We start from the raw sequence: 26471 nt of genomic DNA, 5'->3' as shown, positions 1-26471 counted from the left end.
GGTTCTTTCAACTTAACAATCACTCTTATCATCTTACTCTTTCTCAGAAGAATGTTAATGACACTGTAACAGACCCTCACTCATTCATTTATTCATATAGTCATTTAATATTTTCCATGTGTTAGCTACTGTGAAAAATGTTGGGGCTACAAAAATGAGTTTACTGTCTGCTCTCTATTTGTCTACACATATTTGAATAGCATTTTATTTCTTCCAGAACTCTTCACAAAAATGACACAATCATCACTACATCCTATGCAATGTATTATTATTATTAGTTATGTTTTGCAGATAAGGAAATAGAAGTTTAGGGGAATTTGGTAACTCACCTAAGATCAAAAAGGTGGTAGGGGCTCAGAGAGACTCAGTCAATTCTTATTTTAGAATGAGTACAGAACTAGTGTTAAATCTTACTGGATGTACATTTCTCTCACCAACGAGTTTTGGGTATGCACTAGCATACATTTTTAATATATATTTTTTAAAACATTAAATAATATACATGTGCTACTGTACTAATGGTGAGTATACTATAAAACTCGCAAAATTAACATTAAAAAAGATGAAATGGAAAGGAAACATAAATATAGTATTACTATTTACTTCCTGTGAGATTTCTTTTTTTTTGATGGTGGTGGTACTGGGATTTGAACTCAGGGCCTCATGCTTACTAAGCAGATGCCCTACCACTTGAGCCACTCTGCCAGCTGCCTTACTTCCTGAACCCCAAAGGATTAGTTTACATAACCTTGCTGGTACACATGCCTTTCTTTGGTTAACACTGCTATAATAGACAATGAGTTTTAAACAGGTATTAAAAGAGGGACAGTCGAGATGGTAGGTGATACAGTGGAAGTGATGCTTGCTTTGAGTTCTGGTTGTCTATTAACTGTGGGTGAATAATCAACAATCTAGAAAAATCTGATCTTTGTATTCTAACCATGAAGGTCTGTATTAAACGGTAGTGGAATGCAAGTTTTTCATACTCATTTCTACCGGTTTGTTTCTGGGTTATACTTTTCAGCTTTTTGGAAATTGGACAATCAAAACATTTGAATGCCAATAATTATATGGAGGAAAACTTTAAACAAGTGAATGTCAACTCTATAAGCACAATAAAGAGAAGTACTTAGATGTCATTCCACTCATGTGACACACAAATCATTTTTAAAATTCAGGATGGGGAGGCTTTGAAACTCAGAAACATTTTATTTAGTTCCCCATTATCTATTAATATAATTTGAATTTGTGCTGTCACAAATTATATTAATTTGCACCATTCTATGAAGTTTCTATATTAACTACATCATTCTATGAAGTTTCCATTCATGAAAAAAGATCACTTTTTCTTCCACAACAAACTCTTTAGTTTAGCTCCACTTTAATTACATTTTTATAATTTGTACAAACTCTCCCTTCACACACAAAGAAATTTCCACTTCAAACACAGTATTACTAAATTCATGTTTTTAAATGCTAGCTCATTGAATAGTTTTTACCAGGAAAAAAAGCAAGATTTAATTCATCCTTTCTTTGAAGGATCTAAAACATGTAATTTAGGAGTATAATACCTTGTGTTTTTTTTCTTTAAATCCCAAACCTAACACACACACACTTGCACACTCCCTCTAACCCTCATATTCTAAAATTAGTTAACAAGAAGTAATAGAGTAATAAATGAAAGTTTCCACGTGTACCACTCCATTATCCAACTTCAAGAGGGAAATTTTATAGTATATTTTCTGGGCATGGTGACTTCTAGAATTTTGCAACATGGTGATTTTGGCTCCTATTAAGTCAGGACAAGTTACTGGGGAAATGAAAATATTTTTTTTTTAAAGAAATAATGATGTCTCCATGTTATACTGGGGCTCTTTGAAAAACTAATTGAACATATTTGAGACTTGAAAAAAAGCTTTTTCAAAGTTCAACAACAAGACCATTAAAATTTGAGACACTAGGCATTTTGGGAAATTATTTCATCATGGATAGAGAGCTCAATTTCTTCATGTATTTAGTATTTCTATTCAAGAAGAATTGTGGTCTTTTTTCTGGCTTATGTCAGAAAATTTTTGTGATGATTTTCTTTTTTTTATGTGGCACAGTGGATTGAACCCAGGGCCTAGTGTATTTGAGATGAGTTTTGAAATAAATATTAGAAAATAACAGAAAATGTTGAATCTAATAATAAAATGAGTAAATAAAAATACTTGGAGGAAAAAATAATTTATAGTATGAGATGCTGATGTAAAAGCCATAATTCAAGATAAAAGACATCTTAATTTTTATGGCATATTATTGTATTCTATGCCTTCTTCACTTACCACATCCCATTTCATCCAGAAAAGTTTGCTGCAGAAAATATTGCTCACTGTTCATTGCTCATTGTTCAAAGTATTTTTTGGGTTACATTTTGTCAAAAAAAGGAATTAAAGAGCTGAACCTCCAATAAGGAGAACTGAAAACAGATCAAAAACATTGTCTTCTCCTTTAGAGGCAAGAACAGGTTTGACAGACCAAGGATTACAGGTCATTATTTCACTAATTTTAGGTTCCCCAATGTAAAAAGGAACAATAATAACCTTTGTCTCATGAAACAGTTGTAAGACCCAAAATCGCATTGTTCCTCTAAGCACCTGATAAGCTATATATATATATATATATATATAATTAGCTATAATTATTCAAGAAGTATATACCACCATAGAGTAAAACCAGACATAACCCCTGGTTCAGTGATCAGTTTATTATCCAAATTGAATATTGTATAATACTATATAACACCTTTTGTTTATCATTATTCAAGTTGTTAATGTAGACCAGGGTTTCCAGCTGTGTATATAATCTATATGGTGATTACCACCATAGATATCAGAATGAACCCTTCCAAGCTCCTGTTTGAGATTCAGTTTTAGCAGACGCACCCGTAAAAACTTCACAGATGATTCTTATGTCTGGTTCAGTTGAGACATTTAATTAGACAGAGAAAAATTTAAAAGCCCATATCATTTTGTAGACATTTCTGTTTTAGAATAAATGGCCACAACAAATTGAACATAAAGTTACTGGTGGTATAATTTTTAAAAATTCAATATCTATTTAGATCTGGTCCATATATATACTGGAATCATCCAAAAAGGCCTACTTAAAAGTGCAGATGTCTGCAATTACACTGGACATACTGGATACAAATTTCTGTCAGTAGGTGCCATGAACAATTTTCTAAGATTATTATATAAAATGATGTATAAATTATTATATTTTTAAAATATATAAAAACACTATGTAAAAACAATTGTCCATAAGCAATTCTCAGAAAAAGTTAAACTTTGATACAAATTAAATTAAATTTATCTTCAGTCTCCATGATTCATATTCTGTATTGTTTTCCTTTTTAGCTATAAAGGAAAGGAAAAACAAAGTGGACAGTTGAGACATTGATAGTTAACTTTGTAAGAAAGACAGAAAATGAAGGATAGTAAGCTTGTTATGTGGTATTATCTACTATGAATTATCTTCAGAAGGACTTCAATCCTGAGCATCACTTCTCTTGTGTGCAAAAAATGAGTTAAAAGTCAGAGGTTAACAGACTGTATAATTTATGTAAGTTACACAATGGCAAATTAGGAATTAGAATTCATCTATTGAAAGAAGTACTGGGGCTGGTTCATGGAAGAATGATAATTTGTTTTCTCTGGCTCTGATTTGAATAGGGTTAAAGGTGAGGTATTATGTTGCTCATTACATTTGTGAGCAACACCCCAACTCTTCTCTAGAAATGGTATTAAAGCAGTGTGGTTGGAAAGGAAGAGAATGACTGGGGTGCTACTTGTACTTGAATTAATATGAGAAAAATTAAGCAAACTAGAACTACAATTTTCAGTAATAGAAATCTCTAAGATAAATCTTTCAGGGTATGTAGACATACCAAACACATGATTTTTTTTTTTAATGTTTTTGGTTTTCCAGATATAAAAATGAAAGTCAGTTCCATTTAATGTGTACTTCTATATACATTAAAAAGTGAAGACAACTGGGCCTAATAAGTGATTGTAGCAGGGTTGCATAATTCAAGGTTACTACAAAAATTAGATTGCTTTCTATATTCCAGCAATGAGTAAGCGCAACTTGAAATTAAAAACCCATGCTATGGTTTGATTGAAATTGTGTCTCCTGATGGACCATATTCTAAATGCTTGGCTCCCAGGGTGCTATTGGAAGGTGCTGTAGACTTTTAAGAAGTGGGGACTTGGGGAGGTCCTCAGGTCCTGGGACTATTCGCTTGAAAGGCACTGTGGTATTCCAGATTCTTTCTCTGCTGTGGTTTGAGATGTGGCCATTTGCTCCGATAGGTAATTGAGCCATAATTACCTCCACCTCCCTCACCATAGGTAAAACAAAGATCCTCCAATGCAAATTTTGGACTTTGGGCCTCCAGTTTGTAAACTAAGTAAATCTTTTCTTTTTATAAGTTATCTGCCTTGGGTATTTTCTTGTAGTAAAGCAAAGTTAACTAATATAATTACTTACTATTACCAATCAGCTGACGGGGGGTCTTTTGCTGTACCTGGCAGGAATCATGGGAAGGCAAGGAGAAGATTTTCTAGAACAAGCAGTCCTGGGCCCTTGGGTGCCCAAGGACTAGGGGCTGGGCTGGCAGACCCAGAGGCTTACAGTTGAAAACCCTGACAGCTAGCGGCCTATTGCTCTAGGCTTTAACCACCTATATAGGCCCAGCACTTGGCAGCTATTGTAATCCTTGAGTTTCAGCAGTAGTGGACTGTGGCAGTGGACAGTTAGTGGACAGTGGCAAGTGTTTTCTAGTATTACAGTTCTTGTACAGGCTTGGGTGCTGGGACACTCAGCTCTACAGCAACAAGTGTTGTATCTTGTAGGCCTAGGGTGTTAGGATCCTCAGCCCTTGTCAGGGGCTACTGTTACAGCTCTTAAACCTATAGTGTCTGAGACCTTGGCTCTTAAGGATTGGCAGCTCTCTTGAACTCTTCCAGCAACCAGGGCCCATAGTTTCTCATCTTTAGCTCTTCACAGCCCTTGTCTCCATTGCAGCTGCTTCCTGACATTTCTGCCTTGGCCATTCTCTGAAACTCTGTAGCTATCTCCTCCTTGTTACTGTCCATTGTTGTTGCTGCAGCTGCTGAGGTACCTATTGCTGCTGCCTCCACCCACTGCTGCTATTTTTCATGGTAGCCACCTTTGTTGCTGCTACAGCTCTGCTTCTGCCATCCTGTCTTCATGTTATTAGTTCAGCCTTCTCTACTATTGATAAAGTTAAAGAAGGCAAAAGGACCACTCTAGAGAAGTCTTTTAATTGGGCAAATGTTGCAACACCAGGGGATAACACAGGAGGGTGATGTCTCTTGGTGGACTCCAAAAGTGGGCTCACCAGCCTGCTTATATAGCCAGAAAGGGGGTGTTGGCAAGGGTATCTGCACCAGTCACAACAGATTTTCATGAAAATGAAAGACTGTGTTTGTACTAATCACAGGCCTTCTGGGCCACCAAGGGAAGTGCTCCTCTTCCAGCCAGAGTGGAAATGGCTACAGGTTTACTTAGAGTTCACTGAAGCTTATGATGGCAAAACTCTCCAGTGCAAGCTGTTAGAAATAGTCAGGACTTTGGTAGCATAAGCTATGGTTTCTGTGTAGCTTCCTCATGGTATCTATGGAGTGTTCAAAGCAGCCAGGACTGGCACAAGGACAGTTTAGCTGGCTGCTTGGCTGACAGTCCTTCATTCAAGGCAGCCAAGAAATAAGAGAAAGGTCTACCTGACAACTTTCAAGTAAGGAGTCAAATCATCCCAGCCCCCAACATCTTAGCTAATTTAAAGGAAAAATAAACATTAGAAGGTATGCTTACAATAAAGGCGTAGACAGTGATTTATTAGTATTAATAGTCTTTCTCTACAGGAACACAGAACAACTTTACTTATTTCTTTTTAATGCCTTTCATCAGAATCTTATAGTTTTCCTTGTACAGATTTTATACATAGTTTGATAGATTTATGCTTTCATTAGATTTGCTCCCACCATCACTCTACCTCATCCCCTTCCCCCATATGTCAAATGATTTTGACAGATTTCATTGTTCTATTTAACATAAGTACATTAAGTAGATTGGCCATATTCACCCCGTTATCCCCTCCACTCACCTCATTTCTAATACCCCTCCCAGCAGGGCCTGTTTTACAATCCTATACTTCATTTTAAAGTACATATTCATTGTTCAAAGGGGTTTCATGATTAACACTTTATTACTCTCCCTTACATTTCCTCCCTATGCCCTATCACACAACAGCTTTTAATGAGTTTTGCTATGCCATCTTCCTACACAGATGCAATGATATTGTTCACTCTCTTTTCCACTTCCTCTTCCCCCAGGCCTATTGAGCAGTCTCACTATTGTAAACATGTTATATATATATTCACACTAGATATGTAAATGTATATATATATTAAATATGTATATATGCTCATGTTTGTTTGGGGCACACGGAATTTTTAAAGCCATGCAACTATTCTGTATTATATTACAATGGTGAGCATGTGCCATTTTAGATTTGTTCAAATCCATAGGATGAAAGTACAACATCAAAAGTAAACCTAAAAATAAACTGTGGATTTGGGGAGACAATGACATGTCACAATGTATGTTCATCAATTGTAACAGGGGTACACTCTGGTGGTGGATGCTGATAATGGAAAAGGCTATTTATATGTAGGGGCAGGGAGTGAATGGGACATCTGTGTACCTTCCTCTCAATTTTGCTGCAAATGTAAAATTACTCCAAAAACTAAACTGTATTTTTTAAAAAGGTAGATCCAGGCTTGGTGGACCAAGTCTATAATCCTTAGCTACTTGGAAGGCAGAGATTAGGAGGATCTCAGATGGAGCCAGCCAAAGCCAGAAACAAAGTTCATGAGGCCCCCTTCTCAACTACTAAAAACTAAAAAGCTGGGTGTGGTGTTATATGCCTGTCATTTTGGCTATACAAGGAGTGTAAATGGGAGGATCTAATTACATGTCAGCCTGGGCATAAATGCAAGATCTCACTTGAAAAATAACTAAAACAAAAAGGGCTGGGGATGTGGCTCAAGTGGTAGAACACCTGCCTTCCAACCATGAGACCCTGAGTTCAAACACCAATACTGCCCTAAATAAAAAAAAGTAGAGATTTCAAGATGACAGATTAGAAGCACCTAGTGATTGCCAGCTTTATAAAAAAGAGAATCAAAACAGCTAGAGAGCAGCTGCCTTTCAAGATGGGTAATGCTGGGATGGAACTAAAGTTCAGTTGTGAACAGACAGAGACTTGAAATAACTCAGAGACTTTGGAGAGTGGAACAGAGGGTTGGAAAGAGAACCAGCAGTGAACCTGAGGTGACAGCACAGCACTGGGTAAGGGCAGAGGCAAAAGAAGAAGGGAGAAACTCAGAAAACTCAATTAGTACAGGTCTCAGCACCATGCAGAAGTGCAGCCTAAATAGATTGGGAAACTGGAATTTGCATAGCATACCAACACTGGGGAAGTTCTTTCTCTCCCAGAAGCCATCTTAAGAAGGTCTTGTAGGAGCTTACCATTTGAGAGTCAAAGGTTCCCAGGTTTTTCTTGTCTCCAGGAGCTCACAACAAAAGCCAAACACTAATCCAGAGAGTTGTCTAAGATGGCCAGTCGGGCTGCAAGGAGACAGACTTTGAATCAAAAGCCGTTGCAGCGCTACACAGTTGGAAGCCATGCTGAGACATACAAGGGAACAAAATTTACCTATTGTTTAGGACTATCAATTTGGAAAGCCAGAAGCAGGAGATGAGATTGAAGCAGTAAAAAAAAAAAAAAAAAAAAAGTGTCCTATAAAGGAAAAGCCCAGGACCATTCTATAAGACTAGTGTTATCCTGATACCAAGACCAGATAATGATACAACAATGACAACAAAAGAAAACTATAGACCAATATCATTGACAAACATAGATGCAAAAATCCTCAATAAAATACCTGCAAACTAAATTGAACAACACATTAAAAAGATCATGTACATGGTCAAGTTATTTTGCCCCATGATGCAAGGATGGTTCAACATCCACAAACAATAAATGTAACATACATAAAATAATCAAGGACAAAAATCACATTATTATCTTAATAGATGCAGAAAAAGGCTTTGACAAAATTCAGTGTCCCTTCATGAAAAAATCCCTGATGAATCAAGGAATAGAGGATCATACCTCAGCATACTAAAGGTTGTATAAGACAAACTGATAGTCAGTGTTACACTGAATGGGGAAAAACTGAAAGCATAACTTTTAAAGTAGGAGTAAGACAGGATGTTCACTCTCGTCACTCATTCCATACAGTGCTGGAAATCTTAGCCAGAATAACAAGGTCAAAGAAAGAATAAAGGATATGATTAGAAAAAGAAGTTAAATTGTCCCTATTTGCAGATAATATGATCCAAAAGATTCTACCAGAAGCCTCTTAGATCTGATAAACAATTTCATCAAAGCATCAGGGTAATCAATATACAAAAATCATCAGCTTTTCTGTAATGCCAGTAGTCAACAGGCCAAGAAATCCAGAAAACAATCTCATTCACAATAGCCTCAAGAAATTAAATCCATAGGAATAAACTTAACAAAGGAAGTGAACGACCTCTACAATGAAAACTATAAAACACTGAAGAAAGAAATTAAAGAAAACTCTAGAAGACAGAAAGACTTCGCAGGTACATATATTGGCAGAATTAATATTGTGGAAACTACTATATTACTGAAAGTGAACTACATATTCAATGCAATCCTCACCAAAATTCCAATGATGTTCTGCACCAAAATAGAAAAATCAACCCTAGCTGGGATGTAGCACAGAGGTGAAGCACTTGCCTAGCATGCACAGGCCCTTTGTTTGATCCCCATGCCCATGAAAGAAAAAAAAGAAGAAGAAAAATCAATTGTATAATTCATTTTGGAAACATGAAAGACTCAGAAAAACCAAAGAAATCCTGAACAAAAAGGCAAGCTGGAGTAATCACTGCACCTGACTTCAGTTAATATAAGAACTGGAGTAACAAAAATGTCATGGTACTGGCACAAAAGCAGTCATGTGACTAAAGGAGTAGAAGACCCAGAAATAAGTCCACATGGTTACAGCTATCTGATTCTTGACAAAGGTGTCAAAAACATTTGTTGAAGAAAAGAGGGCCTCTTTAACAAATAGTGGTGGGAAAAATGGTTATGCACATGTAGAAGATAGAAACTACAATCTTATTTCACACCCTGTTTTAAAAAAAATCAACTCAAAATGCATTACAGGTCTTAATGTAAGACATAAAATATGAAACTACTAGTGGAAAATAGGAGAAACACAAGGTGTAGGCATTGGCAATGACTTTCTGAAAAGGATTCTAATAGATCAGGAAATAAGTAGCAAGAATTGACAAATGGAATTGCATCAAATTAAAAAGCTTCTGCATAACAAAGTAAACAATTACCAGAGCGAAGAGATAGCCTATAGGATGAGAGAAAATCTTTGCCAGCTACTCATCCAGAAAACATAAAGAACTCCAAAAATTAAACACCAAATAACAAGTAACCCAATCAATAAATGGACAAATGAACTGAACAGACCCTTTTAAAACAACAAAATACAAATGGCCACCAAATGTATGAAAAAATTCAACATCTTTATCAGTCAAAAGCAAATCAAAATTACATTGAGATTCCCTCTCACCCCAATCAGAATGGCTTTCTTCAAGAAAACAATAAACAGCAAATGTTTATGAAAACGCAGCAAAAAATAACTCTGATAAATGTTGGTGGCAATGTAAATTAGTACATCCATTGTGGAAAACAGTGCAGATTGTCTACAGAAACTAAAAATAGACTACCATGTGATCTAGCTATTCCATTCCTGGGCATATATAAAAAGGAATCAAAGTCAAGGTACAGTAGAGATACCTGCACACCCATGTTTACTGCAGAACTATTCAAAGTCACCAAGCCATAGAATAAGGTTAGGTATCCATCAGTAGATGAATAAAGAAAGTGGTATATATACATAATGGAGTATTATGCAGTCACAAAGAAGAAAATAATGTCATTTTCAGGAAAATGAATGGAACTGGAGATTACCATGTTAAATGAAATAAGCCAGACTCAGAAAGAAAAAAAAAACTATCATATTTTATCTGTGGAATCTAGAGGGAACTATTTGAGAAGAGAAAGGAGACTGGGGGAGGGGAAAATGGAGATGGTAAAGGAGGTTGGTAGTGAATATTTAAATACATTATATGCATGTATAAAAATGTCACAGCAAAATCTATTATTTTGTATAATTAATATACATTTAAAAAGAACAAAAAGTAGTGGGGCTAGTGGGAAGGCTATGTCATTTGATGTGAGCTCTTGAAGGGATTAAGGTATTTCCTTTTAACTATGTATAAATTCCATGGTAATTTCTCAGAGAATGGTTTTATAAAAGCCTGAGCAGAGTCCCACCCAGCGTCCCTCTACTCTGTGCCTCACCATTCGATCCTTTATCCCACAAGTACTTTTACCACTCACTGTGGAGCCCTTGCCAGAGCATGTGTTATGGTTTTTGGCCTTTCAGTTTTTACAACACGAGCTAAATAAACCTCTTTCCTTTGTAAAGTTAAAAAAAAAAAGTAAATACATGTCAAAGAAAGTTTATAAAATTGTGGTATACATTTACCAAAGTTATACATTGAACATTCGCAATACAATGTAATACATTTTGCTATTCACAAGATAAAGAGTTTATAAGTCACAACAGTAATAGAATATAAATAAAGTTGAATAAATAGTGCATTTTTTTTCAATCACATCAATATATTTTCAACTATGTATAAATTCATTTGGAGGTTACAGTTATAAATTTAAAGTTCTTTCCAAGTGTGAATCAATGGTTTTCTATTGTTACTGTAACAAATGACAACAAGCTCAGTGAAATAAAATAACACAAATCAACCACAGTGCTGTATATTAGAAGTCTGAAAGTGGTTATAAACTTTGCTCTTTGTACTGTCTTTGTTGTGTTCCAAAGTTTCTGGTAAGCTGTGTTTTCATTTTTGTTTGATTTTAGAAATGTTCTTAATTTTTCCCTTTGTTTCTTTGATGACCTACTGATCATTCAGGAGTGAATTGTTCAGTCTCCATGTGTTTGGATATTTTCTGTAGAGTTTCTTGTTATTGATTTCTTTTTTTATTCTATTGTAGTCTGATAAAATAAGGAAATTATTTCAATTTTCTTGCTGTTAATTTGTTAAGACTTGCTTTATGTCCTAAGATATGATCAATTTTGAAGAAAATTCTGTGGTCTGCTGAGAACAATGTGTATTCTGTGCATTTTGGGTTGAATCTTCTGTAGATGTCTATTAGGCCCATTTGATATATAGTGCTGTTTAATTCTGAAGTTTTCTGTAGGTCGTTTTTGTCTGAACAACCTATTTATTGGTGAAAGTGGAGTATTAAACTCACCCACTATTGTCATGTTGGAGTCTATCTGTGCTTTTATGTCCAGTAGTGTTTCATTTATGAAACTGAATGTGTAACATTCAGTGCATATATGTTTAAAATTGTTATATCCTCTTCATATTGTTTATCAATATGAAGTGGCTGTCTCTTCTGACTGATACTTGTTTGATGACTGCTCTGTCAGATATTAGTATAGCTATTCCTGCTTGCTTTTGGGCTTCATTTTCTTGGAAAGTAATTTACCATCCTTTCACTCTAAGTCTATGTTTGTCTTTGCCAATGAGGTGCGTTTCTTATAGGTGTCCAATGATGTATCTTGTTTTTTCTTTTTGTTATTACAATCTGCAACTCTATGTCTTTGCATTGGAGAATTGAGACAATTAATATTCATAGTTATTATTGAAAGGTATACAGTTACTACAGACATTTTATTGGTTTTGCAGTGCTTGATTCTTCAGTCCTCATTTGTTTATCTACCTGTCTGGTGAGATTTATTCTTTCCCATGCTTTCATGGTTTTGTTTATCTTCCTATTCTGTGTTCTGGATTCATTTAAGTGTCTTCTGCAGCACTAGTTGAGTGGTTGTGAATTGCTTCAGTGTTTGTTTATCATGGAAGGTCTTTATTCCTCACCAATTATGAAGAACAGCTTTGCTGGGTACAATAATCCAGGTTGGCAGATACTTTCAAGGCTTGAAATACACCATCCCATGAGCTCCTTGCTTTTAGAGTTTCTGCTGAGAAATCACCTGTTCTTCTTACAGGTTTGCCTATATAGGTAACTTGGCACTCCTCTCATGCAGTGCTCAATTTTCTTTCCTTGTTCTGTATGACCAGTTGTTTTAGCTGTAACATTATGTGGGAGGTTTCTTTCTGATCTTGTCTGTTCGGAGTCCTGACAACCTTGTATATGTGGATGATCATCTCTTTATCAAGGCTTGGTAAGTATTATGCTATTATTTTCTTGGATATGCTTTTTATGGCTTTCTCTTGCACCTCTTCTCCTTCTATGTCCATGATTCATAGTTTTGGTTTTTAATGGTGTCCCCGAGGTCTTGCATGCTTTTGTAGGTTTTTTACTCTATCTTTAGCTGCATGTTTTTGACAGTACTGGAGTTTGAACTCATGGCCTCATGATTGCTAGGCAGGCACTCTACCACTTGAGCCATGCCTCCAACCCACTTTATCTGCATATTTCAATATGTCTACCTTATCTACAAAACCTGACAGTCTGTCTTCAATTTGATCCAGTATACCAGAAAGATTTTCAACTGAACTTTTATTTAACTTATTATACATTTCATTTCCAAAACTTTGATATTTCTTCAGAATTTTTATATGATTATTGAATTCTTCCTTCATGTTTCGCACTGTCTTCTTTACTTCATTCTGTCCTTTATTTATATTTTCTTGGAATTTATTCAAGCATTTATTCTTATTCTCTTTAATTTCATTGATCTTTCTTATAATCATTTTAATTAATTATTTGAGATTTCATACACTTTGCTCTCATTAGTGTTTGTTGTGGCATTACTGAGTTTTGGAGGATTCATGTTGCCTGTTTTTGCCAGATTTCTTGTGTTTTTGAATTGGATTTTGCACATCTGAGGTCAAATCATTGGTTTCAAATTTTAACTACCTGTAATTTTTCAGTTGAAATTGTCTCAGTGTTCAGGTAGGGCAGTATAATGGCCAGGTTGAGGTGTTATTTCTCACTACTGGACTGGGGTTATGCCTCAGTAGCCAAGAAATTGTCCATGTGCTCAGGTTACTGATTCCCTGTACTACTTAGATTGAAGAAACCAGCTGGAGTCTCATGTAGAAGGGTTAGTTGTCTGATTCTGAGCTGCTTTCACTATGGAAGCTTCCCTTTTTTGTGTACTAGAAGTTGCTGCTGATGGCAGGGAGCTTTATGTTCTGTAAGCTAGACAGGTTCCTACTAGTCCCAAGTTTGTATCCTTAGGAGCCCCAAGTGTTCAAGCCTCACTGTGACCTCTGAATGCATCAGAGTTGGGGAAGCAAACATATCACTGAGTTCTGCACTGACTGGGGGACAACTAGGGGACCTAGGTACTCTGCCTGCTGGTCTCAGTGCTTATAGCAGTTAAATTCCCTGTGGGGAGGAGGCTGGAAGTTTCCAGATTCAGACGGTCGGGATGTGGGGCTCTCAGTCCTGCCTCAGAGCAAACACATGCTGATATGCAGTGCCTGGAGATGCATCTCAGTGCTTTCAGGACCCATCCAGCAGTTCACCTCCCAGTGTGTGGAAGGAGACTGTGGAAGTTATTTGATTTGGAAGATCTGGACTTGGAGTCCTCAGATTGGCCTGGCAGCAAACACAGGCTGGGATGCAGTTGTTAGATGTAGGCTTTAATGCTCAGCCCTGCACAGCAGTTCACTTCCCTCTGCTGTGTGAGTTGGGGCAGGTGGACATGGAGGTGAGAGTGGAGGAGAAAGGGGGTGGGTAGAGGCTGTGGATTTTGTTTGTTTTGGAGGGACTGGAGTTAGGGTCCTTACACCTAAGTAGCAGCCAACACATGCAGCCAGAAGACAGGTCCTGAAGGCTAAATCCTATCCAAGCTACAGGCTTGGTGCTGCGTTCCTTCGATGACCATCAGGCAATGGGACTTGCTCCTTGCCAGGACATGTAGGGTGTCTAATCACTGCATTCTTTGCTTCTCAAACTTTCTACTGCTTGAACTTCACTGCAAGACCAAGTCAGATCCTCCCAATCTCCACAAACACCTCTTGTGGCTATGTCCCACCCCAACTCTGGGTCAGGCCACCCCAAGATTACATGAGCCATGTCTGTACTTTATTTTCAAGCCCCAAGAGAGTTGCAGTCTCAAACAATAGGCTCCTTTCAAGAAGGTGTAGCTCTCAGAGATGAGGAGAGGTTTAAAATGCCTTTCTTCACTAAGGCTAGCTTTCCACTCCAGAGAAGCCATTGTCTCACCAAACCCCTGCAATGTGTCAAAGGCTTACAGGAGTTGTGGGCTTTTCTTGCAGCAGGAAGTGCCAGTCTGTAACCAGGGCCATCTGGCTTACACTGTGATGGCATCTCCAGCTTCCCAATCCCCTCCCAGGGAGACAGAAATATATTTGGAACTGTTGGCTGCTTCTCTCTGTTACATGCTTTTCTGCTGTCCTGCTACATCTTGTGACTGCTTCTTCTCTTTCACGCTTGAGAATACAGTTTCTCATGTGTTAGGTGACTCATTCACAGAGTCAAAACAGTGGTCTCTTCTAATCACGATCTTGCCTCCAACTCTGACCTTCTTTGAAGAACCCTTGTGGTTATATAGGTCTCACCTGGACAATCCAGGATAATTGCCTAATTTCAACACCCTAAATTTAGTCAAATCTGTAATATCCCTTTAGCAATGTAAGATATCATACTTACTAGTTTTGGATAATTTTGGGTAAGATACATGCATTTTAGGGCAGCCATCATTCTTTCTGTAGGAAAGCCCAGTAAAAAAAAAAAACCACTCCAGGACCTTTTGCACTTTACATGCTTTGTTTGTAAATATAGTTTGGGTTTATTTTTTCTTAACTCTTCAAATGGTATAACAGAATGCTTATTACCAACAGGTTTCAGAGGATTACACTTTCCAGGTTATGTACTTTCAAAAGAGTGATGCAAAGAAAGTATTCTCATAGTAGGGCTGCTATTAGTTGGCATATAGTAATAGGAAATTACCTCTTTTACCTATAGTATGTGGAATGTGGAAATCATTGTTTATACCTCTATAAATATATGCAGGGAAATGTGGCCACTCATATCATATATAAGTATATGTGTAGATACTGTAGTTTGTCCTTCTGTTCATTGTAAGTTGATTTGCTAGACATTTTTCATATATAGTATGTAAGATCTGAGGATTCATAGGGAACAGAATGAAATTAATATTTTTGATCTATGAACAAAACTAAATCAATTAACTAAGATTTTGGCTAAAACTGATTGTACAAAATGATTCAAAGGCAATTACTTCCTAAAACAAAATCTTTTTTTTTTTTTTTGTTGGTGGTACTGTGCTTTAAACTTGGAGTTTGGCGCCAACACAGTGGTTGTGGGAGACTTTAACACCCCATTATCATCAGTAGATAGGTCATCCAAACAAAAAATCAATAAAGAAATCCAAGATCTAAAATATGCAGTAGATCAAATGGACCTAGTTGATGTCTACAGAACATTTCATCCAACCTCTACACAATATACATTCTTCTCAGCAGCCCATGGAACCTTCTCCAAAATAGATCATATCCTAGGGCACAAAGCAAGTCTCAGCAAATATAAGAAAATAGAAATTATACCGTGCATACTATCTGATCACAATGCAGTAAAAGTAGAACTCAACAACAAAAGTAAACACAAAAAACATGCAAACAGCTGGAAACTAAATAACTCATTACTTAATGAAGAATGGATCATTGATGAAATAAAAGAGGAAATTAAAAAGTTCCTGGAAGTCAATGAAAATGAAAACACAACCTACCGAAACCTATGGGACACAGCTAAGGCAGTCCTGAGAGGAAAGTTTATAGTCATGAGTGCATATATTAATAAGACTGAAAGATCCCAAATCAATGACCTAATGATACATCTCAAACTCCTAGAAAAACAGGAACAAGCAAATCCCAAAACAAATAGGAGAGAAATAATAAAAATAAGAGCTGAAATCAATGAAATAGAAACCAAAAAAACCATACAAAGGATTAATGAAACAAAAAGTTGGTTCTTTGAAAAAATAAACAAGATCGATAGACCCCTGGCAAACCTGACTAAAATGAGGAGAGAAAAAACCCAAATTAGTAGAATCAGGAATGCAAAAGGGGAGATAACAACAAACACCATGGAAGTCCAGGAAATCATCAGAGACTACTTTGAGAACCTATATTCAAGTAACTTTGAAAATCTTAAAGAAATGGACAGATTTCTAGATATATATGACCATCCAAAACTGAACCAAGAGGAAATTAATCACCTGAATAGATCTATAACACAAAATGAAATTGAAGCAGCAATCAAGAGTCTCCCCAAAAAGAAAAGTCCAGGACCTGATGGATTCTCTGCTGAATTCTATCAGACCTTTAAAGAACTGATACCAACCTTCCTTAAACTGTTCCACGAAATAGAAAGGGAAGGAAAACTGCCAAACACATTTTATGAAGCCAGTATTACACTTATCCCCAAACCAGGCAAAGACACCTTCAAAAAGGAGAACTATAGGCCAATCTCCTTAATGAACATTGACGCAAAAATCCTCAACAAAATAATGGCAAACCGAATTCAACAACACATCAAAAAGATAATTCACCACGACCAAGTAGGCTTCATCCCAGGGATGCAGGGGTGGTTCAACATACGAAAATCAATAAATGTAATAAACCACATTAACAGAAGCAAAGACAAAAACCACCTGATCATCTCAATAGATGCAGAAAAAGCCTTTGATAAGATCCAACACCATTTCATGATAAAAGCTCTAAGAAAACTAGGAATAGAAGGAAAGTACCTCAACATTATAAAAGCTATATATGACAAACCTACAGCCAGCATTATACTTAACAGAGAAAAACTGAAACCATTCCCTCTAAAATCAGGAACCAGACAAGGATGCCCACTATCTCCACTCCTATTCAACATAGTACTGGAAGTCCTAGCCAGAGCAATTAGGCAAGAAGAAGGAATAAAAGGAATACAAATAGGAAAAGAAACTGTCAAAATATCCCTATTTGTAGACGACATGATCCTATACCTTAAAGACCCAAAAAACTCTACTCAGAAGCTTCTAGACATCATCAATAGCTATAGCAAGGTAGCAGGATATCAAATCAACATAGAAAAATCATTAGCATCTCTATACACTAACAATGAGCAAACTGAAAAAGAATGTATGAAAACAATTCCATTTACAATAGCCTCAAAAAAAATCAAATACTTAGGTGTAAACCTAACAAAAGATGTGAACGACCTCTACTAGGAAAACTATACACTTCTGAAGAAAGAGATTGAGGAAGACTATAGAAAGTGGAGAGATCTCCCATGCTCATGGATTGGTAGAATCAACATAGTAAAAATGTTGATACTCCCTAAAGTAATCTACATGTTTAATGCAATTCCCATCAAAATTCCAATGACATTCATTAAAGAGATCGAAAAATCTACCGTGAAATTTATATGGAAACACAGGAAGCCACGAATAGCCAAGGCAATACTCAGTCAAAAGAACAGTGCAGGAGGTATCACAATACCTGACTTCAAACTACATTACAAAGCAGTAACAATAAAAACAGCATGGTACTGGCACAAAAACAGACATGAACACTAGTGGAACAGAATAGAGGACCGAGATATGAAGCCACACAACTATAACCAACTTGTCTTTGACAAAGGAGCTAAAAATATATGATGGAGAAATAGCAGCCTCTTCAACAAAAACTGCTGGGAAAACTGGTTAGCTGTCTGCAAAAAACTGAAACTAGATCCATGTATATCACCTTCTACCAAGATTAACTCAAAATGGATCAAGGATCTTAATATCAGACCACAAACTCTAAAGTTGATACAGGAAAGAGTAGGAAATACTCTGGAGTTAGTAGGTATAGGTAAGAACTTTCTCAATGAAACTCCAGCAGCACAGCAACTAAGAGATAGCATAGATAAATGGGACTTCATAAAACTAAAAAGCTTCTGTTCATCAAAAGAAATGGTCTCTAAACTGAAGAGAACACCCACAGAGTGGGAGAAAATATTTGCCAGCTATACATCAGACAAAGGACCAATAACCAGAATATATAGGGAATTTAAAAAACTAAATTCTCCCAAAACTAATGAATCAATAAAGAAATGGGCACGTGAACTAAACAGAACTTTCTCAAAAGAAGAAATTCAAATGGCCAAAAAACACATGAAAAAATGCTCACCATATCTAGCAATAAAGGAAATGCAAATTAAAACCATGCTAAGATTCCACCTCACCCCTGTTAGAATAGCCATCATTAGCAACACCACCAACAACAGGTGTTGGCGAGGATGCGGGGAAAAAGGAACCCTCTTACACTGTTGGTGGGAATGTAAACTAGTATAACCACTCTGGAAAAAAATTTGGAGGCTACTTAAAACCTAGACATTGATCTACCATTTGATCCAACAATACAACTCTTGGGGATATACCCAAAAGACTGTGACACAGGTTACTCCAGAGGCACCTGCACACCCATGTTTATTGCGGCACTTTTCACAATAGCCAAGTTATGGAAACAGCCAAGATGCCCCACCACCGATGAATGGATTAAGAAAATGTGGTATCTATACACAATGGAATTTTATGCAGCCATGAAGAATAAAGAAATGTTATCATTCGCTGGTAAATGGATGGAATTGGAGAACATCATTCTGAGTGAGGTTAGCTTGGCCCAAAAGACCAAAAATCGTATGTTCTCCCTCATATGTGGACATTAGATCAAGGGCAAACACAACAAGGGGATTGGACTTTGAGTACATGATAAAAGCTTTAGCACACAAGGGAGGGGTGAGGATAGGTAAGACACCTAAAAAATTAGCTAGCATTTGTTGCCCTTAACGCAGAGAAACTAAAGCAGATACCTTAAAAGCAACTGAGGCCAATAGGAAAAGGGGACCAGGAACTAGAGAAAAGGTTAGATCAAAAAGAATTAACCTAGAAGGTAACACACACGCACAGGAAATTAATGTGAGTCAACTCCTTGTATAGGTATCCTTATCTCAACCAGCAAAAACCCTTGTTCCTTCCTATTATGGCTTATACTCTCTCTACAACAAAATTAGAAATAAGGGCAAAATAGTTTCTGCTGGGTATTGAGGGGGTAGGGGGGAGAGGGAGGGGGCAGAGTGGGTCGTAAGGGAGGGGGTGGGGGCAGGGGGGAGAAATGACCCAAGCCTTTTATGCACATATGAATAATAAAAAAAATAAAAAAATAAACTCGGAGTTTGGCACTTTCAAGACAACTCTACCATTTTTTAAAAATTACTTAAAGGTATAAGAGAAAACTACTGTTAGGGAAGAAATAGAGGGCTGGGGAGAGGAGAGGAGACCCCCATCTCTTAATGGGTGTGTGACTGACTCCATATCTTGGCAATTATGAATATTGTTGCAATAAACATGAGTGTGCAAATATCTCGACTGGATATTGACTTCATTTCCTTCTGGTATATCCCCAGGATGGTATAGACGGATCATATGGTAGTCCAATTCTTAGTTTTCTAAGGAACCTCCATACTGTCTTTTCACTATGACTATACTAGCTTACATTCTCACCAATAGGAAATAAAGGTTGCCTTTACTCCACATCCTTGAGAGCGTATGTTGTTAGTAATTTTTGTCTTGCTATGTAGCATATTGCCTTAAAGTGCTTATCCCCGTCTCAGCCTCCAGAGTGCTGGGATTATAGGTGTGTACCATCATGTCCAGGCTATTTATTTTTTTATTTTTTTTTTTATAACAACCATTCTAACTGGGGTGAGATGGAGTCACAGAGTCTCAGTGTAGTTTTGTTTTGCATTTCTCTGATGGTTAATCATACTTATTTATTGCTTTCATATATTTGAATATTGTTTTCATATATTTATCAACCATTTAAAATAAGATCTTTATTAATATGCTTTTCTTTGCTCAAGATTAAGAATAGGAAGAATAGTTTTAACTCCAACTTTAGATCAAAATGGGAGGATTAAAGATCAATATTAATGGAAATAATTTGATTTGCCTTTCTGTTCTCATAAACTCTTTTATTCCCTCACCCATCCAGTTAGGATAGCAACACATATTTATTGCAAGTATAGTATAGACCAGTTACAGGTATGATAGTTGTGCTATGAAGTCAAGTACTATTATACAATTTTTAAATATAGTTGCTGCCTTGGTCATTTTTAGCATATTTGAAATTCAGTTCACCCTACCATCTTGGCCTAGTTAAAACTTCCCTTCTTGTGTGGTGGTTTGCAATATAACCCACTTGGTTTTCATCCCACAGGCCCAGCATATCCCACAGCTGCTAATCATTATAAAACCTAATGGTTAATTATAAAATTTCCGCTTTTTATGGTATTTTTAAAAACTAACCAATCCACACCACTTCAGGAAGGCTGAAATCCTGTGGACCTTAGTAAAGGTGTGATTCCATAGATCTCCTGTCTCTACTGGTCCTCACCTGCCAGGTGGGTCATCCTGCCTTCTCCAGCCTTCCCACTGGGTCCCCTGGGCACTCTTCTCTCAAGGATCTGTAATTAAAATCTGTCCATTGTTTCATACATTTTCTTGCATTGCCTCTTCTAGAGGCACCTGACCAAACAACAACACTCACCTAACAAACACCCACCCTAGGATTTTCCTAGAGTAGCTTTCTTGGCTTCTTATGGCCACTCTTAAGAGAGAGTGCAAGATAAAACTGGCAGGAACTACCACAGCAAAAATAAGTATAACATGATGCTTGCTTTTCACCTAAGGGCCAGTAGTTTGACACACTTCATCAAGCATAGGAGCTAATCATCAGTCATAAGGCAACAAAAGCAAAAGTGCCTTATAATGCCCATAGACAAAGAGGATAAGAGCAAAGAATTTTTATTTCTGTATGCTTTAAACTGACAAAAATGGATAAAATAATGATATGGAATAGTATAACTGGATGATTTCAGTGCTCAAGATTCTTTATAAATCTCAGCTTGTGAATTAGCAAGTAATTAGGAAATAATCCACTTTAATTATTATTAATTTACTCAGTCAGCAATTCATTCAATATATATTAAGCTTCCATTACATTCCAGAAACTGGACACACAGCCCAAACCCCAAAAGTGAAGCAAGGCCCTGCTCGCATGAAGTTCACATTCCAAGGGATGGAATACAATAGCGCTTTGGCACTCCAAATACTCCATTATATTTTCAAGGTAAACACTACCAACATTGCACTGAATAAGGGCAAGATATGTTTCAGGCCTGGAGTTCCTCAACTCCGGCAGTACTTCTGTATAAGGGGTTTAAGACTGCTTTGCCACTAGCTGTGCATCTTATATACAAGTTTCTTAACATTGTTTCCCACTCTGTGAAAGAAAAATGGCAATTTGGTGTTTTCTGGTGGTTAAGGAGATGTGTGTCCACTGTTTAGCAGTTAGTGTCATTGCTCTTTGGTTACAAAAAGACATGTGTGCTTCTTAAAATTACCTGAGTGTGTTAAAATATTTCAAACTCCAGACCGCACACTAGATTAATGAAACCCCAGCACACCGGCTTCAGGGCGCGCTCCTTAGGTGGTTCCAGTGGGCAAATTTGGTTCCCAAATTTGGATTACTTATGTTTCCTCACATTTGCCAACCCACCTCCCTTTACACTCGTTGTAAACAGGTAATCTAGACACACACATATTCTTGGTCCCATACTGTGACTTGAATGTAATTTTTTTCCACCTGTTCGGGAATGGACCTGAGTCCAAAGCGCTGCTGCGTGCGCACAGCTGTTGAAGGTGCGCGACCTTAGGTATGCGAAGACTCAGGGCGGCTGCCGGTCCCGCCCGGGAGAATCGAGGAGCAGGAAGCCAGCGCTGCCCCGGGCGCCGCACACAGCGCAGAGGCCGCGCCGTGGGGGACGGTCTGCTGGCTCAGCTGCGGCCACCCCGGTTGGCATCGGCCCTGAACACTTCCTCCTCGGCTGCGGGGAGCTTGGCTGCCATGGAGCCCGGGCCGCCTGGCGGCTCCAGGCCCGCGGAGCCCGGGCGTCGCCTGAGCGGAGCGCCCCTGGCGACCTCGGCCTCCTCGAGAAGCGCGGCCCGGGCAGAGCCGGGGAGACTTTCGCTCGCGGTGGCGGCCGTGCTGCCGGCGGGGGGCTCCGGGGAGAGGATGGGCGTCCCCACCCCGAAGCAGTTCTGCCCCATCCTGGATCGGCCGCTCATCAGCTACACCCTGCAGGCCCTGGAGAGGTAATGCGGCGCCGACGACTCGTGCGCTCCCGGGGCCCGGCCTGTTCCCGGCCCAGCCGCTTCCCGGACCTCAATCTCGTGTAACTGCTGGGCCGAACTCCCGGGCTCGATTTCTCCAGCTCGAGCCTGGGTCCCGCCATGTACGCCAGAGATGGGCACGCCAGCTGGAGCTGCCCTCCGAGCCTTTAGGTGTCCAAGCAGATAACGGAGGGGAGAGCCGGGCCTGTGCAGCGGGATTAGCGAATGCATTTGGTTTTAACCTTGGCCCCAGTGGGGCGGAATGACCGGCCGTGGTAGGAGGCTGCGCGCATGCGTGCGTGGAGGTGTGCTGGGATGCGCCTCTGCTTTCTCAGGCGTTTGTTCCTTCACTCACACATGGCTGCTGAGCGCCTTCCGAGAGCCACAGTGCACCAATTACCAGGTGCTGAACGTGGAGAGAGGAGCAAGATTTAACACAAACCTTTCAACCGTGGGAACGAATTTAAGGCTGAAATTGATACCAATACAAAAAAGGGACTGAAGCAAATTGAGTCCGGGCATGATGGACGAAGAGGGACTGGTGTAAGGAGGATCAGGAGAGTAGTAGCACGTAGCTGGGGAGGTGAAAAGGCGTCAACATTTTTGCTCCTTTTATTTATTTTATTTAAATTTTTTTAGCACTCTAGTAGTGTGATTGAGCATGGGGTGAGACTGGAGTTGGAAACAGCGGAGTCACATCGCTCCACATGGTTCTGCCAGTTGTTTAAAATTCTTTTTGAAGTCAGTGGGGGACTTGTGATAATAGTTAAAATTGGATTGAAGTGAACAATTCAAATTTCAATATAGATGGCATCCTTTAGCCTTTGCAGTAGGCTTTGCTGAAAACCGCCGGCTTTGGCTAGCGCCCAGAAAGGCACCCTCCCCCAACAGGACCAGTAAGGTTATTTTACTTTTGAATATTGGCATTTGGAAAATGAAAGTGTAAAGAGACATAATCACCCTCGATTAATCTGTTCAAGCCAGTGGTTCCATCTGAAACTCATACAAACTTTGAAACTGTTCCAGTTAATAACTTTCAGTCTTCTATTTTTTCTGGGTAGTGGGGAGAGGGGTTCCTGAAACTACCCTATCAATCACACACCTACCATGTTCTAGTGCCATCGACATTGTGATGAGGTAGTTCACTTGTACAGGAAATCCTATAGGCCGTAACAGATCTTGGCCAGCAGGATCTTTGTGTACTTGATAATTACATGGAGAGGATTGTTAACACTTTCACATTTAACATTTCTCCCCACGGAAAGAAATGTATTAATTTGCATTCTTGTACCTTCTGAGGCAGGCATTGGTAGATGGACACTAAAAGTTAAATCTTTTAAAGCAAAAGAATGTTTGGAAAGGTCTTGTTTATGGAAAATAAGGCAAAAGAACACTTGTTTTCCATTCTTACTTAGTTGATAACAGCAGTCTTGAAATCTTAATAGCCTATTAGGGGAATTGAAATACAAATTACAACAGGTTATAACTTAGAGCACTTTATTTTTTTCATCATTTGACTAAGTAACTGCCATTGGAGTATTAGTCTCTTATGGGCTATTGCTTTGTGACCTGAGTTTCTACCAGGAAATATTACTCCCAGAAACCATGTGACAATGGTAGTGTTTGCGAAGGCATAAGCTCTGAAAACCTATAAAATTAGCTCAGTTGATCAACTACAATTTTAAATATACTCTCTGGATATGAAATAGGAAGTTACTTTGTCTCTCACAACCATTGACTGGAGTCTCCTTAAAAGCTGCAGCAGGAAGAGTTCCCACAAAACAGAGTTCCAGTTTCTTACATGGTTGCTACTTGGGATTCCAAAGGAATAAAAAGCACTAAATGCCAGTCAGGGTGATGAGTTCAAAACTTTTATTAGGGGAACTTACAGATATTGCTGCTTATCCCCATGACAGTGAGAGCAAAGGGTTTTCTACCTATGTATGTCTGCATGAGGGAGTCAGGGATGGAGTTGGTGAGAGTTTAAGGCACTTTGGCTCAGGTCCAAAGCCACTTTCTTTTACTCTTCTGGGAGACAATATAAACAGCATTATCAGTGCCTGAGAATGTTGAAGGCCTGGGCATGGGCTGAAGCCCATTGGGAAAAACTTGCAGCTGGCTGGGTAACAGAGTGTCAAAGTGCTGGGATTTTTTTTTTTTTTTTTTCAGTGAAGATACAAAGAGAGAGCGTAGGTGAGAAAGGAGAACTGGGAGACCACAGAAGGAAAAATTCTTGCCAGCATTCTAATATCTGTGGAAAGAAAATATAATTTAGGAGAGTTGGTTAACCTGGAATAGCTAAAAAAATGGACTCGATATAACTGCAATAAAAACAAATAGGAGTGGTAAATTTTGGCTATTTTTGTTCATACTTGTGGGGTGTAAAGTTAATACATGCTATTGAAAAAAGAAAACCATACTTTGGAGTCTTGAACAACAACTAAACATGGACTCCATTGATTCCTCTGACAGCAGGTCTGAACAGAGGCTGATAGGACTTTGCAAATCTGAGATTTCTTGAATCTCTTAGGAGAAAGATCATGCTTAAAATAACTTATTCTTTGATATGATTCATGCTTATCCAAAATGTTTTTACAATTTGGCCTCCCATGTAAATCTTCTACAGGAAGAAGAAGAGCTATGACGCTGGTAAGAAGCATTCTAGTCTTTGTGATAGCAGTGTACATTATTGTATTTTAATATATTGACATCCCAAATGAAGTTTCAGTCTCCTTAGTTTATTGGAATTAATTAATCTTCATATAGCAATATGTACATACATTTGAAAAAAAAATCAGTTTATAGATCTGATTGTGTGTATATAAACTCAATCTTTTGATTGAGATTCAATTGCTTTTTTTGTCTTATTGCTGGGAAAATATGTGGAGTCCATGATATTGTTTGACTCCAAGGTGTTGTTTTCTTTTCTAATAGTGTATATTAATTATGCAAGATAATTATTTTCATTATGACATTTTCATAAATGTACTTTGATCATATTCACTCTTTCCTTCCTCTTGTAAGGTGTGGTTTTCAATGTTTCAACTTATGGTTTACTTTCTTTTCTCACTTTGGTCTATTTGTCTTCAATTTTTGTTTGCTTATGTTCTTTAAACGATTGTTCTTTTCTACTATATTTGTGTAAAACATTTGAGATTTGTTGAACAAGACATCTTGTTCCACAAGTAAATACATGAATGTTAATCCAAGTGAGCAATATTGTTTGTGTGACTTAAGATTGCAGGAATAGAGTAGGGAAGACAGGAAACACATTTAAGAAGTAGAATTGATGGGGCTGAGTGATTAACTGGATTAGGGATTCCTTAAGAGAAAGATGTTTAGGATGCTTTCAGTTGAGTGGTAAGTAGATAAATTTGACTTAGTTTTATTTGCTGAAGACTTCATTAATAAGAGGGTAAGTCTGAGTGAAGGGAACGAATAGGGCAACTGTATTTTTATACGAGTCACATGATTAGAGATTTGTGTTGAGTTCCCAAAGGCCCCCATGAGTCTCATTTAAAACAAGACCAAGACAAGTGGCCTGAGACTTGATAACTTGGAGCTTTTAGGGGACATAGAGAGGAAAGCCAACATTTTGAAGGCCTTAAGAACTAGCTCATCATACCAATTCATCATTTTACTGCTAAAACATCAGGATAGGTGTGGAGAGATGGGAGTCCACAGACAATGGCTGCAGTGCAATTCACACGCCAAGTTTCCGTGAAGACTGTCAATGACACTGAGCAGCAGCTGCCACTGTCCCTTTGAGGCTGAACTTTTGAAGCCCGGATGAGCATATGTTGGAGGTGTTAACAGGGCATGGTTTTTCTCATGTTTTTAAAAAGCATTTGTTAAAAATGACTGTTTGCAATTGGTCTTATTAAGCCATTTGAGCAGCGTATGCTTTAAGTACTATTTGTTATTCCAGGAGAAAATAATTTCTGAGATATATTTGTTCCTCAAAATGTTTCTAGATGTTATGGAGCTTGG

General features: G+C 38.0%; 1 protein-coding gene across 8 annotated transcripts in view; it reads left to right on the top strand.

Moving 5' to 3' along the window:
* Window positions 1-21974: 21974 nt before the first annotated feature.
* Window positions 21975-26471, top strand: part of Crppa (CDP-L-ribitol pyrophosphorylase A) — a 294009-nt gene continuing 289512 nt past the window's right edge. For 2 of the 8 annotated variants that reach the window (XR_012445225.1, XR_012445224.1), the window contains exon 1: window positions 21981-22463. Coding sequence is in view for 6 of the 8 variants with exons in the window: in XM_074065075.1 (XP_073921176.1) it covers window positions 22027-22463 (437 nt within the window). In the remaining 2 variants the exon portion in view is untranslated. Of the gene's footprint in view, window positions 22464-26471 lie in introns of all 8 variants that reach the window. The other 6 variants (XM_074065075.1, XM_074065077.1, XM_074065073.1 and 3 more) reach the window with 6 other exon arrangements.

The sequence above is a fragment of the Castor canadensis genome, chromosome 2 (genome assembly GCF_047511655.1).
Source record: "Castor canadensis chromosome 2, mCasCan1.hap1v2, whole genome shotgun sequence".
NCBI classification, from domain to species: domain Eukaryota; kingdom Metazoa; phylum Chordata; class Mammalia; order Rodentia; family Castoridae; genus Castor; species Castor canadensis.
Note: the sequence above shows the minus strand (reverse complement) of the source record. Positions and strands in the feature narration are given on the sequence as shown.